The 19,532-nt window shown below is 43.7% G+C and overlaps 1 protein-coding gene across 2 annotated transcripts in view; it reads left to right on the top strand.

Annotated features, from left to right (window-relative positions):
• LOC144596574 (ALK tyrosine kinase receptor-like) overlaps window positions 1-19,532 on the top strand; it is an 887,900-nt gene that overhangs the window by 658,969 nt on the left and 209,399 nt on the right. For both annotated transcript variants that reach the window (XM_078405054.1, XM_078405053.1), the window contains exon 11: window positions 12,903-12,997. In XM_078405054.1, the coding sequence (XP_078261180.1) occupies window positions 12,903-12,997 (95 nt within the window). The remainder of the gene's footprint in view (window positions 1-12,902; window positions 12,998-19,532) is intronic.

The raw sequence follows: 19,532 nt of genomic DNA, 5'->3' as shown, positions 1-19,532 counted from the left end.
CTGCACCCTCCGCTCTGCCGCTGCCAATCTCCTATCCCCCCACATCCGGACCAAACTCAGATCCTGGGGGGACAGGGCTTTCTCCATCGCTGCTCCCACCCTATGGAACTCACTACCCCAAACCGTTAGAGACACCTCCACACTCACCACATTCAAAACGTCGCTGAAGTCTCACCTGTTCAGTACTGCCTTCAACCACTGAAGGTCACCTCACCTTCTGTCTCCTTTCTCTGTTCATTTATTTATTTACTTATTTATCTATTTATTCATTTCCCTATGTTCTCAAAATCTCTGTAAAGCGTCTTTGAGTATATGAAAAGCGCTATATAAATAAAATGCATTATTATTATTATTATTATTATATTTGTCAGAGACATTCATAAACATTCAATCTTTTCGCCAGCTTGGACAGATTTGGGAGCACAGTCCTGCAGACACAAGGAACTCCAAGTGATGGTTCACAAAAAAATTACACAAAGTGCTGGAGTAACTCAATGGGTCAGGCAGCATCCCTAGAGAACATGGATAGGTGATTGTTTGGATTGAGACCCTTGTTCAGATTGATTGTACGGGTGGGGGGGGGGGGGAGTTAAAGCTGGAACAAAGCTGGGGACGGGTCAAAGTCTGGTAGGTGGATACAGGTGAGAGGTGCAATGGGTAGGGGTTAGTGCCTAAAAGTGCCTTTACAGTCCAATGTTTGTATATGGGACAAAGTTACCGGAAGATCTGTTCCAGGTGAGCAGCTTGCCTTTCCTGGAAAGTTTGGGCAATTTAAGGGCGTGTCCCACTTAGGCGATTTTAAGGCGAGTGCCGGCGACTAGGCTGTCGCCGACAGTTCGCCGGGGTGTCGCGGGCATGACCGTGAGGAGTCTTCCAATGATTGTAGTGGATCTCGGCGCGTTGCTGAGAAATCAAACGGTTTGAAATTTCTCGGCGACAGCTGGCTTGTCGCCAGGTATCGTTGCTTATTGCGGGCGCTGTCGCATGCTGTCCCCAGGATTGATAGGTTCTCTCAAGATGCATTTAGAAGCACATAATATTAAAATAAGTAGTAATTTCAAAATAGCATAAAATGCTTGTGTTTAACCAATTTATTCACCGTCAGGACATTTGACAGGTAGATTGGAGGCGACAATTTGACGGTCAGGTAAGCGGGGGAATTTTCACGATGTTTTTGGCCTCAGCCATTACATTTAAAGTGGGCTCCAAACCCAGATATTCAACCCAGAAACCAGATATGCATCTCCCTTACATTTTCAAAGAATGCCCACACACTTTTCACAAAAATCCACTGAACCACTTTTAAAATATATTTCTTTAATACAGCCATTAGTAAACTGGAAGTAAATCCGGTTTATTCCTTGTTGGATTTTAAGTAACCTATACAAGGTGTTATAGTTCAAAACTCTCAAGTATTTACCGACTTGTCAGTGATTTCAGCGGAAATTAGGACGCCAGAGAATAGACAATAGACAATAGACAATAGGTGCAGGAGTAGGCCATTCAGCCCTTCGAGCCAGCACCGCCATTCAATGCGATCATGGCTGATCACTCTCAATCAGTACCCCGTTCCTGCCTTCTCCCCATACCCCCTCACTCCGCTATCCTTAAGAGCTCTATCCAGCTCTCTCTTGAAAGCATCCAACGAACTGGCCTCCACTGCCTTCTGAGGCAGAGAATTCCACACCGTCACCACCCTCTGACTGAAAAAGTTCTTCCTCATCTCCGTTCTAAATGGCCTACCCCTTATTCTTAAACTGTGGCCCCTTGTTCTGGACTCCCCCAACATTGGGAACATGTTATCTGCCTCTAATGTGTCCAATCCCCTAATTATCTTATATGTTTCAATAAGATCCCCCCTCATCCTTCTAAATTCCAGTGTATACAAGCCCAATCGCTCCAGCCTTTCAACATACGACAGTCCCGCCATTCCGGGAATTAACCTAGTGAACCTACGCTGCACGCCCTCTATAGCAAGAATATCCTTCCTCAAATTTGGAGACCAAAACTGCACACAGTACTCCAGGTGCGGTCTCACCAGGGCCCGGTACAACTGTAGAAGGACCGCTTTGCTCCTATACTCAACTCCTCTTGTTACGAAGGCCAACATTCCATTGGCTTTCTTCACTGCCTGCTGTACCTGCATGCTTCCTTTCATTGACTGATGCACTAGGACACCCAGATCTCGTTGAACTCCCCCTCCTCCTAACTTGACACCATTCAGATAATAATCTGCCTTTCTATTCTTACTTCCAAAGTGAATAACCTCACACTTATCTACATTAAACTGCATCTGCCATGTATCCGCCCACTCACACAACCTGTCCAAGTCATCCTGCAGCCTTATTGCATCTTCCTCACAATTCACACTACCCCCCAACTTAGTATCATCTGCAAATTTGCTAATGGTACTTTTAATCCCTTCGTCTAAGTCATTAATGTATATCGTATATCGTAAATAGCTGGGGTCCCAGCACCGAACCTTGCGGTACCCCACTGGTCACTGCCTGCCATTCCGAAAGGGACCCATTTATCCCCACTCTTTGCTTTCTGTCTGTCAACCAATTTTCTATCCATGTCAGTACCCTACCCCCAATTGACAGCGTGGGAATTTTCGCGATGTTTCAGAAGACGCTGTAATGTCGACCTGACTCGCATTGTCGTGGTCATTGTCATCGGGTAAAAGAAAAGTTCAACGATCTGCTACGACTTTGACAGTCGCCGGCAGTCGCCAAAGTGGGCAGGCCCTTTATATGTCTCTAATCATTGGAATATTCATTAAGGTTGGGGACAAAGTCAAGGGATGCTGCCTGACCTGCTGAGTTACTCCAGAACTTTGTGTCCTTAAGAGAGAAATGTTCCTCACCAAATTGCCATCATCTCTGAATAATTAATAGATTATTTAGCCCTTCATCAATAATTTAATTTCACAAGTTTCAGATCAAAAACCAATTATGAGAACAATTAAGGAAACAATTAATGTCGGTTTTTTTTTCCAGTAAGTGAGTTTTAGGTGCTTTATAAAGAGTATAATGATTTCCACAGTTGCTTGATAAATCTGTGGAGTGGCTATAAAGACATGCTGATTTATATATTAATGAGGCTGATACCTTTTGGAGCAATCACTTGCTCCAATCATATTCTGCAAAACATTCACTGTAATTTTTTTCAATTCACGATGTTAGTTCCTTTTTTTATCTAATTGTGGTTTAATTGGCACAAATATGTTTTGAACTTGACAGGGCAATGCCATGCCAAGTATATATTTTGTTATACTGAGAATATAATTACTGCACAACATGGTCACTTTTACTGATGGCGTGAAATTGCTGCCAATTAAAATGTTTTTGTCAAGGCTGTGATTGATTTATCCCAATCTGGGGTCAGTAACATTGGAAATAATCTTGTAACAACAAACTGGAGATAATGCCAGATCCGCCTAAATCTTTATACATACCTAGATCGCTGACAAATGTTTCTCAAACAGCTGTTTATCGCAAAGTAGTTTAGAAGGCCTGATAGTAATTCCATGCTGAGTTTAACCTCTAGGGCTAGAAAAATTCTTGTAGCATAGTCAGAGACAGAGTCAGTCGATTAGACTGAGTGGATTGATTAAAGGAAAAGCAAGCATGGATTTGCAAATAGTGTTCAACTAACTGGAATGTATTCATAAGTTCATAGGTTATGGGAGTAGAATTAGGCTATTCGACCAATCAATATTGCCATTCAATACAAAACAATTTGATATGATAGAACTTTATTTATCCCAGGAGGGAAATTGATCTGCCAATAGTCATAAAACAGAAGATACATGAAACATGAAATTAAAATGACGTGTGCAAACGATTGGGGATGTGCAAAGTTTGGGGGAGGGGGGGGAGTCAGTCTACCTCACAACAGGAGGGGGAGTAGTTGTACAGTTTGATAGCCACAGAGAAAAAGGATCTCCTGTGGTGCTCTTTACTGCATCTTGGTGGAACCAGTCTGTTGCTGAAGGTGTTTCTCAGGTTGACCAGGGTCATGGAGTGAGCTGTATTGTCCAAGATGCTCTGCAGTTTGAGCATCCTCCACCTTCATGACCATGGCTAATCTACCTTTCCCTCTCAACCCCATTCTCCTGCCTTCTCCCCATAACCCCTGATACCCTTATTAATCAAGAATCTATCAATCTCCACCTTAAAAATATCCATTGATGGCCTCCACAGCCTTCTGTGGCAATAAATTCAATAGATTCACCACCCTCTGACTAAAGAAATTCTTCCTCATCTCTTTTTTAAAGGTACCTCCTTTTATTCTGAGGCTATGGCCTAGATTCTCCCACTAGTAGAAACATCCTCTCCATATCCACTCTATCCAGGCTATTGGTGAAGTAGTCTGGTCAATGGGATATAAATGCAGTTAATACAGTTTATTTTGAGTGCAGTTTGTACAGGGGTTTGCAATATGCAGCTGTTTAAATAACATTTGTCGGTGATCCAGGTATGTATGAATATTTCAGGCAAATCTAGCATTACCTCCACATATGGGCATCACAAGGGAGCAATGATTAATACTGCTGCTTCACTGCTCTGGAGATCAAGATTCAATCCTGACGTCCAGTGCTATCTACATGGACTTTGCGCATTATCCCTGTGACTGTGTGAGCTTCCTCTGGATCCGCTGGCTTACTCTCATATCTCACATGAGATATATTGGGTTCAAAGTTAATTTGCCTCTGTAAGTTGTCCCCAGTGTGTGGGTGAGTGGTGCAATCTGGAGGGAGATGATGAAAAAGTTACAGAGAAAATTAGTGGGGAATGAGATTGTTCTGTGAACCAGCATAGACTCAGACTGAAATAATAATACTAATAATAATGCATTACATTTATATAGCGCTTTTCAAACACTCAAAGACGCTTTACAGGGATTTCTAGAACATAGAGAAGTGAATAAATAGATAAATAAGTAAACGAACAGAAAAAGGAGACAGAAGGTGAGGTGACGGTCAGTGGTTGAAGGCAGTGCTGAAGAGGTGAGACTTCAGTGATGTTTTGAATGTGGTGAGTGAGGAGGAGTCTCTGATGGTTTGGGGTAGTGAGTTCCATAGGGTGGGAGCAGCGATGGAGAAAGCCCTGTCTCCCCAGGATCTGAGTTTGGTCCGGATGGGGGGGGACATGAGATTGGCAGCAGCAGAGCGGAGGGTGCAGGTGGGAGTGTGCCTGTGGAGGAGGTCAGTCAGGTAGGATGGGGCCAGGTTATGGAGGGCTTTGTAGGTCATGAGGAGGATTTTGTACTGGATTCTCTGGAGGATGGGGAGCCAGTGGAGTTTGTAAAGGACGGGGGTGATATGGTCACGGATCGGGGAGTGGGTGAGTAGACGGGCAGCGGAGTTTTGAATGTATTGAAGTTTACTGATGATTTTTTAGGGTGAGCCATAGAGGAGGCTGTTGCAGTAGTCCTCAAGAAAATATGGTGACTATGATCATTGATGCAATCTTGTGAACTTTGCATTTACTCCTTTTATACACTGTGTTTTCTCATGGGTGTTCTGATTTCCACCCACATGCCAGGAATGGGCTGGTTAGTAGGTTATTTGGTTATTATACACAGTGCCTACTGATGGCAAATGATGGGGAATTCAGATAATGGGGCATTGGGAGCATACTGCGTGGGTTTGCAAGAGATAGGTAGATTGATGGTCAGCATGGATGCAATGTTCCCATGCTATGACTCTCTGATAATATGCTCGCCATCACAGTCCAAAAATAAAAGGGGTTGTATCTTCATGAAAATAAATTTGGATGAGCAACAGAAATCGGAATAGTGAGTATTGATTTTGCAACAGGAGAGAGGAGAACAGTGCAATTCCACAAGGTTTGGATTTAGGATGAGTGGTTTTCCTAATATATTTGTACTGTGACCTTCTACCCACTATTAGGAAGGTGGGGGAGTGCATTGTGTACTGCCAGGAGGGAAGTGTTAAGGGCCTGTCCCACGTAGGTGATTTTAAGGCGACTGCCGGTGACTAGGCTGTCGCCAAACGTTCGCCGGGGTGTCGTGAGCATGATCGTGAGGAGTCTTCAATGAATCGTAGCGGATCTCGGCGCGTCGCGGAAAAAATTTCCAGATAGAAATTTCTCAGCGACAGCTGGCTTGTCGCCAGGTATTGTAGCTTATTGCGGGCGCTGTCGCATGCTATCCCCAGGTTTGCTAGGTTGTCGCAGATGCATTTAGAAACACGTAATATTAAATTAAGAAAAGGCATTTGAAGATACCAGAAGATAGTTTTGTTTAACCAATTTATTTACCGTCAGGACATTTGACAGGTAGATTGGAGGCGACAGTTTGACGGTCAGGTAAGCGTGGGAATTTCGCAATGTTTCCGAAGACGGTGTAATCTCTTAGCCAGATGCTAGTTTCACAAAAAAAGTGACTTGTATCGACCTGACTCCGCATTGTCGTGGTCATTGTCGTAGGGTAAAAGAAAATTTCGGCGATCTACTACGACTTGGACAGTCACCTTAAAAATCGCGTAACAGGGACAGACCCTTTAGAAATCAAGAAGATATAAACAAGCCAGAAGAATGGAAACACAAGGAATTGCAGATTCTGGTTTACAAAAAAAAAGGTACAAACTGCTGGAGTAACTCAATGGGTCAGTCAGCAACTCTGGAGAACATGGAATAGGTGACGTATTGGGTCAGGATCCTTCTTCTGACTCAAATCCGAGAATGGGGAGATATATGGGAGATGAAATTTAGTGAAAAAAATGCAAGATGCTGGAGGAACTCAATGACTCAGGTGTTGAGGGAGGACATCTTAAACAAGTCTCCTCAAACAAGGGCATATGGATAGAGATTAGGAACAAAAAGAGTCCTGTCACTTTGCTGGGGGTTTATTAGAGATTTTCGAAAATCAACAGGGGGTAGAGGAACAAATGTATAGGCAAGTAGCAGGGAGATCCATTAAAGGATTCCCTCAAGTTGCTGAACATTCACTAGGTCTGCCTTTTGTAAAAAGGTTCATAAAGGGCAGAATATTTGAGGTGAGTCCAGGAGAGATGTTTGGCACAGTATGACTGAGGGAAGAAGGATCACTGGACCTTATCTTGGGGAATTGTAGCCAGCTAAGTGCAGGAATGTCAGTGAGGGGCATTTTGGAGATAGCAACCATCAGACCATATATTTCATAATGGTTGTAGAAGAAGATGGCGATGGACCAGTATAGCAGATGGACAGTGGTGCAGATGCTGCCTTTAACTAGAGGGCCGGGTTCGATCCTGATCTTGGGTGCTGTGTGTGGAATTTACACTTTCTCCCTCTGACCACATGGGTTTCCTCCACCTGCTCCAGTTTCTTTCCACATTCCAAAGATAGAACATAGAACATAGAAAATAGGTGCAGGATGAGGCCATTTTCCCTTTGAGCCTGCACCATGCATTGTGATCGTGGCTGATCATCTACGATCATTAACCTGTGCCTGCCTTCTCCCCATATCCCTTGATTCCACTAGCCCCTAGAGCTCTATCTAATTCTAATGTACAGGTTTGTAGGTTAACTGCCCCTTTGTAAAATTGCCGTTAGTGTGGTAAGGAATGGAGTGACCTGCTGAGTTCTTTTAGCACTATGTGTTTTACTCAAGATTCCAGCATGTAGAGTCACAGGTAGATAGGGTGGTCAAGATGGATTTCGTCACATTGGCCTTCATCAGTGTATTAGAGTATTGAGTATAGAAGTTGGGAGGTCATGTTACAGTTATATAGGGTGTTGGTGAGGCCACATTTGAAGCATTGTGTTGTTAAGCATGAAAGGGTTCTGAGAAGATTTACAAGGAAGTTGCCAGGAGGGATAGAGCTATAGGGAGAAGTTGAGCAGGTTATAGATTTATTCCTTAGACCGCAAGGGGATGGGTGGTGATCTTATAGAGTTGTATAAAATTATGAGAGGAATAGATTGGGTAAACACACAGAGTCTTGTGCCCAGAGTAGGGGAATTGACAACAGAGGGCATAGGTTTAATGTGAGGGGGGAAAGATTTAATGGGAAACTGAGGAGTAACTTTTTAACACAAAGGGAGGTGGGTATATGGAACAAGCTGCTGGAGGAGGGAGTTGAGGCAAGCACTATTGCAATGTTTAAGAAATGTTTAAGAAACGTTTAGACAGGTACATGGGTAGGGTAGGTTTAGAGGGATATGGACCAAAAGCAGGCATGTAGGACTAGTATAGATGGGGCTTGTTGGTCTGTGTGGCAAGTTGGGCTGAAGGGCCTGTTTCCACGCTGCATAACTGCATATGATCTACAGTTTGTTGAGTCTCCACAGAGTTCTGATATGGTTTGGGGACCCATCTACTTGTATAATGATGAGTTTGTATGCTCAAAATGATCTACTGTGATTACATAAAGAATTCATACTTTACTGATCAGGTCTGTTTCAGACACAACTTAGATGGCAACTTAAGAAATCTCTCAAAGGCACGGTTGGGGAAATATAATGTTCATATAGGAGCAAAAGTAGGCCATTCGGCCAATCAATCATGACTAATCTACCTTTCCCTCGCAACCCCATTCTCCTGCCTCCTTCCCGTAAGCTTTGACATCCTTACTAATCAAGAAAATAGTCACGGGCGGCACAGTGGTGCGGCAGTAGAGTTGCTGCCTTGCAGCGCCAGAGACCAGTGTTCATTCAATACGGGTGCTGTCTGCACGGAGTTTGTATGTTCTCCCCGTGACCGCATAGGTTTTATCCGGGTGCTTCAGTTTCCTCCCACACTCCAAAGACATGCAGGTTTGTCTGTTAATTGGCTTTGGTAAGTTGTAAAATTGTCCCCAGTCTGTGGAGGTTAGTGTACGGGGCGGTCAGCGTGGACTCAGTGGGGGCGAAGGGCCTGTTCCCCACTGTAACTCTAAAGCCTGAAGCCTAAAATCTAAAACATATGAATCTTCACTTTAAAAATGCTCAAATGGTTCAATGGTTGGATGGTTTCTTTACTGTCGCGTGTACAAGGTACAATGAAATACATTTCTTTGTATACATCTCAAAACTATCTCCATACAGAAGCACAATCACCTCGGTCAGTACAGCAGCACAGAACTGGTCACTGAGTCTATATGCAAGAGGCGCCATTTTGGGAGCATTTTAGTCTCGGCCTTTATGTTGATCCTATATGCAACTTTAAAAACATTTGTTTCTCCCCTACTTTGTCCAGCTTTGAAAATACATAATTTTTACATATTACGTGTGACATCTGTTGATAGAAATAATACTTGACTGACCTCCAGCATCTACCTTCAACACTAAAGCAGCTACTCTTAATTCGAAAGGATTATCCCATTAAAGAAAAATAATTGAGTACAGCGATCAACCTCCACAGCTGCCTTGTGTGTGTAAATTTAGATGTAAGTAAGGCAGCATTCAAAATGACTTAGTGAGTGACTTATGGTTTCCAGCTTGAGGTTGTTCTGGCTCAGTGATATTGACCTTCTCATGAGATGCTGTTTAGCCTACTGATCAGCAATTATTTTTCCTTTATCCTGTCAAGACAAGACCCTTAGTTGATCGAAGCCATACCTCTCCTTAACACATCATTTCCATGACGATGCATATCAGGAAAAGTGTCAGTCTATTCCCATGTGCACCTCATGCTGCCCAGAATCAACTACTACCGCTGTGTATGAACGCACAACAAGAATATTTCAGCATGAAATATTTTTGTTATTATATATTATCTTTAGACCTTACTTTAGACTTTGGGGATACAGAGAGTGGAAACAGGCCCTTTGGCCCACCGAGTCCGTTTCGACCTGCGATCGCCCCGTAAGCAATCAATAGACAATAGACAATAGGTGCAGGAGTAGGCCATTCGGCCCTTCGAGCCAGCACCGCCATTCAATGTGATCATGGCTGATCATTCTCAATCAGTACCCCGTTCCTGCTTTCTCCCCATACCCCCTGATTCCGCTATCCTTAAGAGCTCTATCTAGCTCTCTCTTGAATGTATTCAGAGAATTGGCCTCCACTGCCCTCTGAGGCAGAGAATTCCACAGATTCACAACTCTCTGACTAAAAAAGTTTTTCCTCATCTCTGTTATAAATGGCCTACCCCTTATTCTTAAACTGTGGCCCCTGGTTCTGGACTCCCCCAACATTGGGAACATGTTTCCTGCCTCTAACATGTCCAACCCCTTAATAATCTTATACGTTTCGATAAGATCCCCTCTCATCCTTCTAAATTCCAGCGTATACAAACCTAGTCGCTCCAGTCTTTCAACATACGACAGTCCCGCCATTCCGGGAATTAACCTAGTAAACCTACGCTGCATGCCCTCAATAGCAAGAATATCCTTCCTCAAATTTGGAGACCAAATTTGGAGACCAAAACTGCACACAGTACTCCACATACTAGCACTATCCTACACACCAGGGAAATTTACAATTTTACCAAAGCCAATTGATCTACACACCTGCACATCTTTGCAGTGTTGGGGGAAACCGAAGCACCCGGAGAAAAACCCACGCGGCCACAGGGAGAATGTACATAGTGTGGACAGACAGGATTGAACCCGGGTCTCTGGCGCTGCACCTCTGAACCTCATCCTCTGACACTGTGCCACCCCCATCTACGTGTATTGTGTTTACAGGCATGCTTTGCAGCTGCAAGTACGAATTTTGTCTGCACACGTGACAAATAAACACTCTTGACTCTTGAAATGGGTGCCATTGTTCCATTGTTGCCTGTTGTCCCCAGCAAAGCAAGTGCTCTTAGGCCTTCAAAATGGTCATGGAGTCATACAGCATGCAAACAGTTCCTTCGGCCCAACCAATCCATGTTGGCCTCAATGCCCCATCTACGCTAGTCCCACCTTCCTACATTCAGGCCATATCCCTCTACACTTTTCCTATACATGTACCTGCCCAAATGTTTTTTAAATGTGGTATTTACAGATCTGTGGGGCAATGTGTGCTGGACAAGCTAGTGAGGGTGTGTGTGTGTGGGGGCGGGAGGGGGGAGGTGTTGTGAGCTGAAGGTTGGCTGATGGGCAACTAGGTTTTGGCAGCATGATTTATGACTAATACAAACATACAACGTGGGTAAATACAAAATGCTGGAGTAACTCAGCCGGTCAGGCAACATCTCTGGAGAAAAGAAGTAGATGACGCTTCGGGTCGAGATCCTTCATCAGACAGTCTGATGAAAGGTCTTGACCCAGAACGTCAGCTATTCCTTTCCTCCAGAGTTGCTGTCTGACATGCTGAGTTACTTCAGCATTTTGTGTCAATGGTGTAAACCAGTATCTGTAATTCCTTCTTACACATACAACGTGGGAATAGAAGTGTGTCACTCCGTACCTCAACAATGCTGTACCATTTAATAAGATCATGGCTGACGTGAATGTAGGCTTACCTCCATGCTCTGCCACAACTACAGTCCACCTTCCTCCTTGCTCCCCACTCCTCCCTTTCTTATCAAGAACCTGTCAAACTTGTCCTTTGAAGAAAAGCATTCCAAAGATCCACAATGCTTTGAAATAAAATGTGAAGGAAGAAACTGCAGATGCTGGTTTACACCGAAGATGGACACAAAATGCTGGAGTACTCAGCGGATCAGGCAGCATCTCTGGAGAAAAGGAATAGGTGACATTTTGGATTAGAACCTTTCTCTATTATAAGGGTGCCGATCCAAAACGTCATCTATTCATCTCCAAAGATGCTGCCTGACCCACTGAGTCACTCCAGTATTTTGTGCCTATCTTCTTTAAAATAAAATATTTTATCTTGTCTTAAATGAACACTACTCATTGCTAAGCAGAGACTCCCGGTCAAGATTCTCCTACAAGTGGAAGTATCCATTCCAGATCTTAGAGATCCATAGGATCATTCAACATTGGAATAGGGTGGCATAGTGGCGCAGCAGTAGAGTTGCTACCTTACAGCGCAAGAGACCTGGGTTTGAACCTGATGCTGTCTGTGTGGAGTTTGTATGTTCTCCCTGTGACCACATGGGTTTTTGCCGGGTGCTCCGGTTTCCTCCCATACTCCAAAGATGTGTAGGTTAATTGGCTTCTATGAATTGCAACTTGCCCCTAGTGTGTAAGATAGTGTTCGTGTACATAGTGATCGATGGTCGGCGTGAACTCGATGAGCCGAAGGGCCTGTTTCCCCGCTGTATTTCATATCATATCATATCATATCATATATATACAGCCGGAAACAGGCCTTTTCGGCCCTCCAAGTCCGTGCCGCCCAGCGATCCCCATACATTAACACCATCCTACACCCACTAGGGACAATTTTTACATTTACCCAGCCAATTAACCTACATACCTGTACGTCTTTGGAGTGTGGGAGGAAACCAAAGATCTCGGAGAAAACCCACGCAGGTCACGGGGAGAACGTACAAACTCCTTACAGTGCAGCTCTGAACTCTAAAGTCTAAATCCTTAGATTGGGTTGAGATGGCCCCCTGGGAACCCATCTCAGGAAGCATCACAAATGAATTGATGAGTCAATGAGCATCAACTCATCTCTGATGATTCTTGAGATGAGTTCCCAAGGTAATCCTTAATATTGCAAATTTTAACCAAAGCAAACACATTTTTGAGACATATGCAATGTATTTTTGAACATGGATTTTATGTGAATAGTTGGATGATTGCTGTTTTATTTTAACAAATGCCACGTTATTTTTGTTTGCTTCTTGCGATTTTGCTTTGCAGCACTGCTGTCTTTATTTGCTCTATTTGATCGATGCGGGCTGCATGTTCTGGCCTGAAGCCATTTGGATTTGCCATTGTGCTAATCCTCAAGTGGTTCTCTTTCTTTAAACAAAAATGTAGTGACAGCAATCTTTGAAGACCTTATTGTGACCTGAGATTTTGCTGCCGGAGAAAACATCACTTTCATCCAGATAATTGTTGTTCACAGGTTCTGGTTACAGCTGAACACTGCATGGACCGAAGAGTCAAGTGCAGTAATTGCACTGGATAATGTGACTGTTAGCCTCGACTGTTATCTAACTAGTGAGTATAATGATCACCTTTTTCTGTTCAAAATTACTGGATCCTTAACAGGTCATGTGTCAGAGTGTAACCATGATGGAAAAATATAGAGGGAGCTTCAGCCTCTGGAATATCCTGGTGTTAACATATAACATATAACATATAACAACTACAGCATGGAAACAGGCCTGTCCGGCCCTACCAGTCCACGCCGACCATTCTCCCTGACCTAGTCTCATCTACCTGCACTCAGACCATAACCCTCCAATCCCCTCCTATCCATATACCTATCCAATTTACTCTTAAATAATAAAATCGAGCCAGCCTCCACCACTTCCACCGGAAGCCCATTCCATACAGCCACAACCCTCTGAGTAAAGAAGTTCCCCCTCATGTTACCCCTAAACCTTTGTCCCTCAATTCTGAAGCTATGTCCCCTTGTTGGAATCTTCCCCACTCTCAAAGGGAAAAGCCTACCCACGTCAACTCTGTCCGTCCCTCTCAAAATTTTAAAAACCTCTATCAAGTCCCCCCTCAACCTTCTACGCTCCAAAGAATAAAGACCCGACCTGTTCAACCTCTCTCTGTAGCCTAAGTGCTGAAACCCAGGCAACATTCTAGTAAATCTCCTCTGTACCCTCTCCATTTTGTCGACATCCTTCCTATAATTTGGCGACCAGAACTGCACACCATACTCCAGATTTGGCCTCACCAATGCCCTGTACAATTTCAACATTACATCCCAACTTCTATACTCGATGCTCTGATTTATAAAGGCAAGCATACCAAACGCCTTCTTCACCACCCTATCCACATGAGATTCCACCTTCAGGGAACAATGCACAGTTATTCCCAGATCCCTCTGTTCCACTGCATTCCTCAATTCCCTACCATTTACCCTGTACGTCCTATTTTGATTTGTCCTACCAAAATGCAGCACCTCACACTTATCAGCATTAAACTCCATCTGCCATCTTTCAGCCCACCCTTCCAAAAGGCCCAAGTCTCTCTGTAGACTTTGAAAATCTACCTCACTATCAACTACTCCACCTATCTTAGTATCATCTGCATATTTACTAATCCAATTTGCCACACCATCATCCAGATCATTAATGTAAATGACAAACAACAGTGGACCCAACACAGATCCTTGGGGCACTCCACTAGACACTGGCCTCCAACCTGACATACAATTGTCAACCGTTACCCTCTGGTATCTCCCATTCAGCCATTGTTGAATCCATCTTGCAACCTCACTATTAATACCCAACGATTTAACCTTCTTAATCAACCTTCCATGTGGAACCTTGTCAAATGCCTTACTGAAGTCCATATAGACAACATCCACAGCCTTGCCCTTATCAATTTCCCTGGTAACCTCTTCAAAAAATTCAAGAAGATTAGTCAAACATGACCTTCCAGGCACAAATCCATGTTGACTGTTTCTAATCAGGCCTTGATTATCCAAATAATTATATATATTGTCCCTAAGTATCTTTTCCATTAATTTTCCCACCACAGACGTCAAACTAATAGGTCTATAATTGCTAGGTTTACTTTTAGAACCTTTTTTAAACAAAGGCACAACATGCGCAATGCGCCAATCTTCCGGCACCATCCCTGTTTCTAATGACGTTTGAAATATTTCCGTCATAGCCCCTGCTATTTCTGCACTAACTTCCCTCAATGTCCTAGGGAATATCCTATCAGGACCTGGAGACTTATCCACTTTTATATTCTTCAAAAGTGTCCGTACCTCCTCTTCTTTAATCCTCCTAATTTCCATCACTACTCTACTTGTTTCGCTTACCTCACATAATTCTATATCCTTCTCCTCGGTAAATACCGAAGAAAAGAAATTGTTTAATATCTCCCCCATTTCTTCCGGCTCAGCACATAGCTGTCCACTCTGACTCTCTAATGGACCAATTTTATCCCTCACTATCCTTTTGCTATTGACATATCTGTAGAACCCCTTGGGGTTTACTTTTACATTACTTGCCAAAGCAGCCTCATATCTTTTTTTCGCTTTTCTAATTTCCTTTTTAAGATTCCTTTTACATTCTTTATATTCCTCAAGAACCTCATTTACTCCCTGCCGCTTATATTTATTGTATATCTCCCTCTTTTTCCGAACCAAGTGTCCAATTTCCCTGGAAAACCATGGCTCTTTCAAATTATTATTCTTTCCTTTCCACCGAACAGGGACATAAAGACTCTGTACTCTCAAAATTTCACCTTTAAATATCCTCCATTTCTCTATTATATCCTTTTCATAAAACAACAATTTCCATTTCACTCCTTTTAAATCCTTTCTCATCTCCTCAAAATTAGCCTTTCTCCAATCCAAAATCTCAACCCTTGGTCCAGATTTGACCTTCTCCATAATGATATTGAAACTAATGGCATTATGATCACTAGACCCAAAGTGCTCCTCAACACATACCTCCGTCACCTGACCCATCTCATTTCCTAACAGGAGGTCCAACACTGCCCCTTCTCTGGTAGGCACCTCTACGTATTGCTGCAAAAAACTATCCTGCACACATTTTACAAACTCCAAACCATCCAGCCCTTTAACAGAATGTGATTCCCAGTCTATATACGGAAAATTGAAATCACCCATAATCACCACTCTGTGCTTACTACTAATATCTGCTATCTCCTTACATATTTGCTCTTCCAATTCTCGTTCCCTATTTGGCGGTCTATAATACACCCCTATAAGTGTTGCTAAACCTTTCTCATTTCTGAGTTCCACCCAAACAGCCTCCTTAATCGAGCCTTCTAGTCTGTCCTGCCAAAGCACTGCTGTGATATCCTCCCTGACAAGCAATGCAACACCCCCACCTCTTGCCCCTCCGATTCTATCACATCTGAAACAATGAAATCCTGGAATATTTAATTGCCAATCGCAACCCTCCTGCAACCATGTTTCACTGATCGCCACAACATCATACTTCCAGATGTCAATCCAGGCTCTAAGCTCATCCACCTTTCTTACAATGCTCCTAGCATTAAAATATACACATTTAAGGGACCCATCATTTCTTATTCTCAGTTTATTTCTTTTCCCTTCTTTCTCTCCTACATATTGGGTCTGAGTGTTTCCCTTTTCTGCCTCCTGCCTCACACACTGCCTATTAGCTATCTGTGTTTGAGTCCCTCCCCCCAACCGTACTAGTTTAAAGTCTCCGCAGTTATTTTAGCAAATCTCCCCGCCAGGGTATTGGTTCCCCTCGGGTTCAGATGCAACCCGTCCTTTTTGTACAGGTCATACTTCCCCCAGAAGAGGTCCCAATGATCCAGAAACTTGAAACCCTACTCCCTGCACCAGTTCCTCAGCCACGTATTTATCCTCCACCTCACTCCATTCCTATTCTCACTATCGCGTGGCACAGGCAGTAAGCCTGAGATTATTACTTTGGAAGTCCTTTTTTTTAACTCTCTTCCTAGCCCCCTGAATTCTCCTTTCAGGACCTCTTCCCTTATCCTACCTATATTGTTGGTACCTATATGTACCACGACCTCTGGCTCCTCTCCCTCCCCTTTCAGGATATCCTGGACACGCTCAGACACATCCCGGACACCGGCACCAGGGAGGCAAACCACCATCCGGGTCTCCCGACTGCGTCCACAGAAACGCCTATCTGACCCCCTCACTATAGAGTCCCCTATTACTACTGCTCTCCTCTTCCTTTCCCTACCCTTCTGAGCAACAGGGCCGGACTCCTTGCCAGAGGCCCGGGCACCGTCGTTGCCCCCAGGTAGGCTGTCCCCCCCAACAGTACTTAAACAGGAGTACTTATTTCCAGTGTTACCTCTCCATTCATGACAATTGCAATTCTATTGACCGATGGTCCTCTGCAGTTTAGTATTTTATATCTGTGTTTTGACGCTAGAATGTTTGGCTGTAAGGAACAGCACAGTGATAGTGTTGCTGCCTTACAGCACCAGATATAGTGTTCGATCCTGACCAGGGTTGCTGTCTGTATGGAGTTTTTACATTCTTCCCATATCCTGCGTGGGTTTTCTCCGGGTGCACCGGTTTCCTCCCACACTCCAAAGACGTACAGGTCTGTAGATTAATTGGCTTCTGTACATTGTAAATTGTCCCTAGAGTGTAGGATAGGGCTAATATCTGGGGTATCTGGGTCGGCACTGACTTGATGGGCCGAAGGGCCTGTTTCCATGCTGTATCTCCAATGTCTAGTTTAGTTTAGAAAATAGCACAGTACGGCGCAGGAACGGGCCCTTCGGCCCACAATATTTGTGCCAAACATGACACTTTGTTGCACTGATCCCATCTGCCTGCAAGTGATCCTTACAAATCCATGTGCCCATCTAAAAGCTTCTTCAAGTCTGCCTCCACCACCACACTTGGCAATATGTGCCGAGTCCCACCAACCTCTGTGTAAAAATCTTGCCCCACAACTGTCCATTAAACTTTCCCCATCACACTTTATAGCTATGCCATCTAGTGTTGGACCCTGGGAAAAGTATTCTGACTGTCACATGTGCCAAGGTACAATGAAAAACAGTGGTAGAGCCACTGCCTCATGGTGCCAGAGACCCAGGTTTGATCCTGACCTCAGGTGCTGTCTGTGTGGAGTTTGCACGTTCTCCCTGTGACTGCTTGGGTTTCCTCCGGGTGCTCCGGTTTCTTCTCACATCCCAAAACAGTGCGGCTTGGTAGGTTAAGTGTAAATTTCCCAAAGTGTGCAGGGAGTGGATTAGAAAGTGGGATAGTGTGAACAAGTAATTGATGGTCGGCGTGGACCCAGTGGGCCGAAGGACCTGATTCCATGTTGTATCTTTCAATCAGTCAGAAACTTCGTTTACCCACAAAATTAGTGCACTGTGGAAAATTACACTTCCAGCGATGGCTCCATAGCAGAAAACTCTCTGTCAGTCAGCACAATGAGACGGTCAATTTTAGAGAGCCAAATGGGATCACTAAAATTTGAAGCGAAATGTGACTCTTTGGAGTTGAGACCCAATATGCTTCCCTGGGGAACTGTAAATTTTATTTTGAGCTCTAGGCCTGGTTTCACTCCCCAATAACTGACAGTCCTCGAGTTGAAGGACATAAAAATCATAACAAGCAAATGAAAATAAGTATTGTTATCACATCTAAAGTGCGTTCAAACCTTGAGGATATTGGTTGTTATCTCCCCGCTGCGTGTCGTGGAAGTGTTAAATATGGATTTTATCCAATGAGAAGTGGAAGTGTGACTGGGTGAATAATGCAAAGCTGTAATGAAATTTGTAACAACTGATCTATGGCCAACCATTGGAGAACTGATTTCAGAACATGACTGAACCATGGTTATAAACCTGCCTTAACATGTAATAGCTTTTTCAAAATTATATTCCGAGTTTTGTAATTATAGCCCGATAAGCTCAGTAACTATAATATGAAGGATATTGATATCCATTATACCATAAACAATTTCGACTTAATCTGCTTAGTAAAAATAAAACATTTAAATTGGCATGAACATGAATCATGTAAAACAATTTATGCAAATGCATTGACGGTATCACATTACAGTGGATTAATGTTAATGCGCTGAAGCTGCTTATTTTGATCTTCAACACAAAATGTCTGTCAAACCCCATGAGCCAAACAACCCTTTATATTGAGAAACAAAGAACTGCAGATGCTGGTTTATACCAAAAATAGACACAAAGTGCTAGAATAACTCAGCGTATCAGGCAGCATCTATAACTACTTTTACTTTCCAGGCTACCGTTCACTCATCTTTAACTTCCTTCTATACTTCCAGGAGGGCTTTAAGGCCCTTTGTTTCTTCCTCGAACAAAGAACCAACCAATCTCCCTCTACCTACACTCTCCTCCACCCAGCTGAACTTGTCCTCACCCTCAACAACTTCTCTTTTGACTCCTCTCACTTTCTCTCCTCTCACTTTCTCCAAATCAAAGTCGTAGCCATGGGCATTCTCATGGGCCCCAGCTCTGCCTGCCTTTTTGTCAGTTACGTTGAACAGTCCTTATTCAAGGCGTACACTGGCCTTATCCCCCAACTCTTTCTCTGCCATGTATCCTTTTCCTCAATCTGCCTTCCTTATTTCATAAGTGGAATTGTAGATCCATTTTTTAAACTTTATTTCTGGTAGCATTTACCAAAGGTGTTCTAAAAAACGTGTGAAGCTGATGGATCACAATGCTAACCATGGCCATGGATTCTTGTTGAGGTGATTTCCCCATTGCTCTGCACGATGACTTGCAGGGTGGCTCCACTCTTTTCACTCTTCCACCCTCATGTATTTAATATTTTGCGTGTCCATAATCAAATTCTGGAATAGCAGGAAGTTGTCCCAACAAAGTCATGGAGGGCTAACCATTGAAAGTGGCTGCTTGAAGCTTGGGACATCATGAATGACCTGCAATGATCCATCTCCAATGGTTAGCATACAAGACTGGGCGGGCCGCGGCCTGTAGGGGGAAGCTGCTCGTTGTCTCAAGACCAGAGACTGAGAGAAGGGAGGCGGTGACAAGGAGCAAGGCCAGTAGGAGAATGATCGGGGTCTGG

Source organism: Rhinoraja longicauda, chromosome 9, assembly GCF_053455715.1.
Source record: "Rhinoraja longicauda isolate Sanriku21f chromosome 9, sRhiLon1.1, whole genome shotgun sequence".
Lineage (NCBI taxonomy): Eukaryota > Metazoa > Chordata > Chondrichthyes > Rajiformes > Arhynchobatidae > Rhinoraja > Rhinoraja longicauda.
The sequence above is the reverse complement of the archived record's forward strand: the minus strand, read 5'-3'. Positions and strand labels throughout refer to the sequence as shown.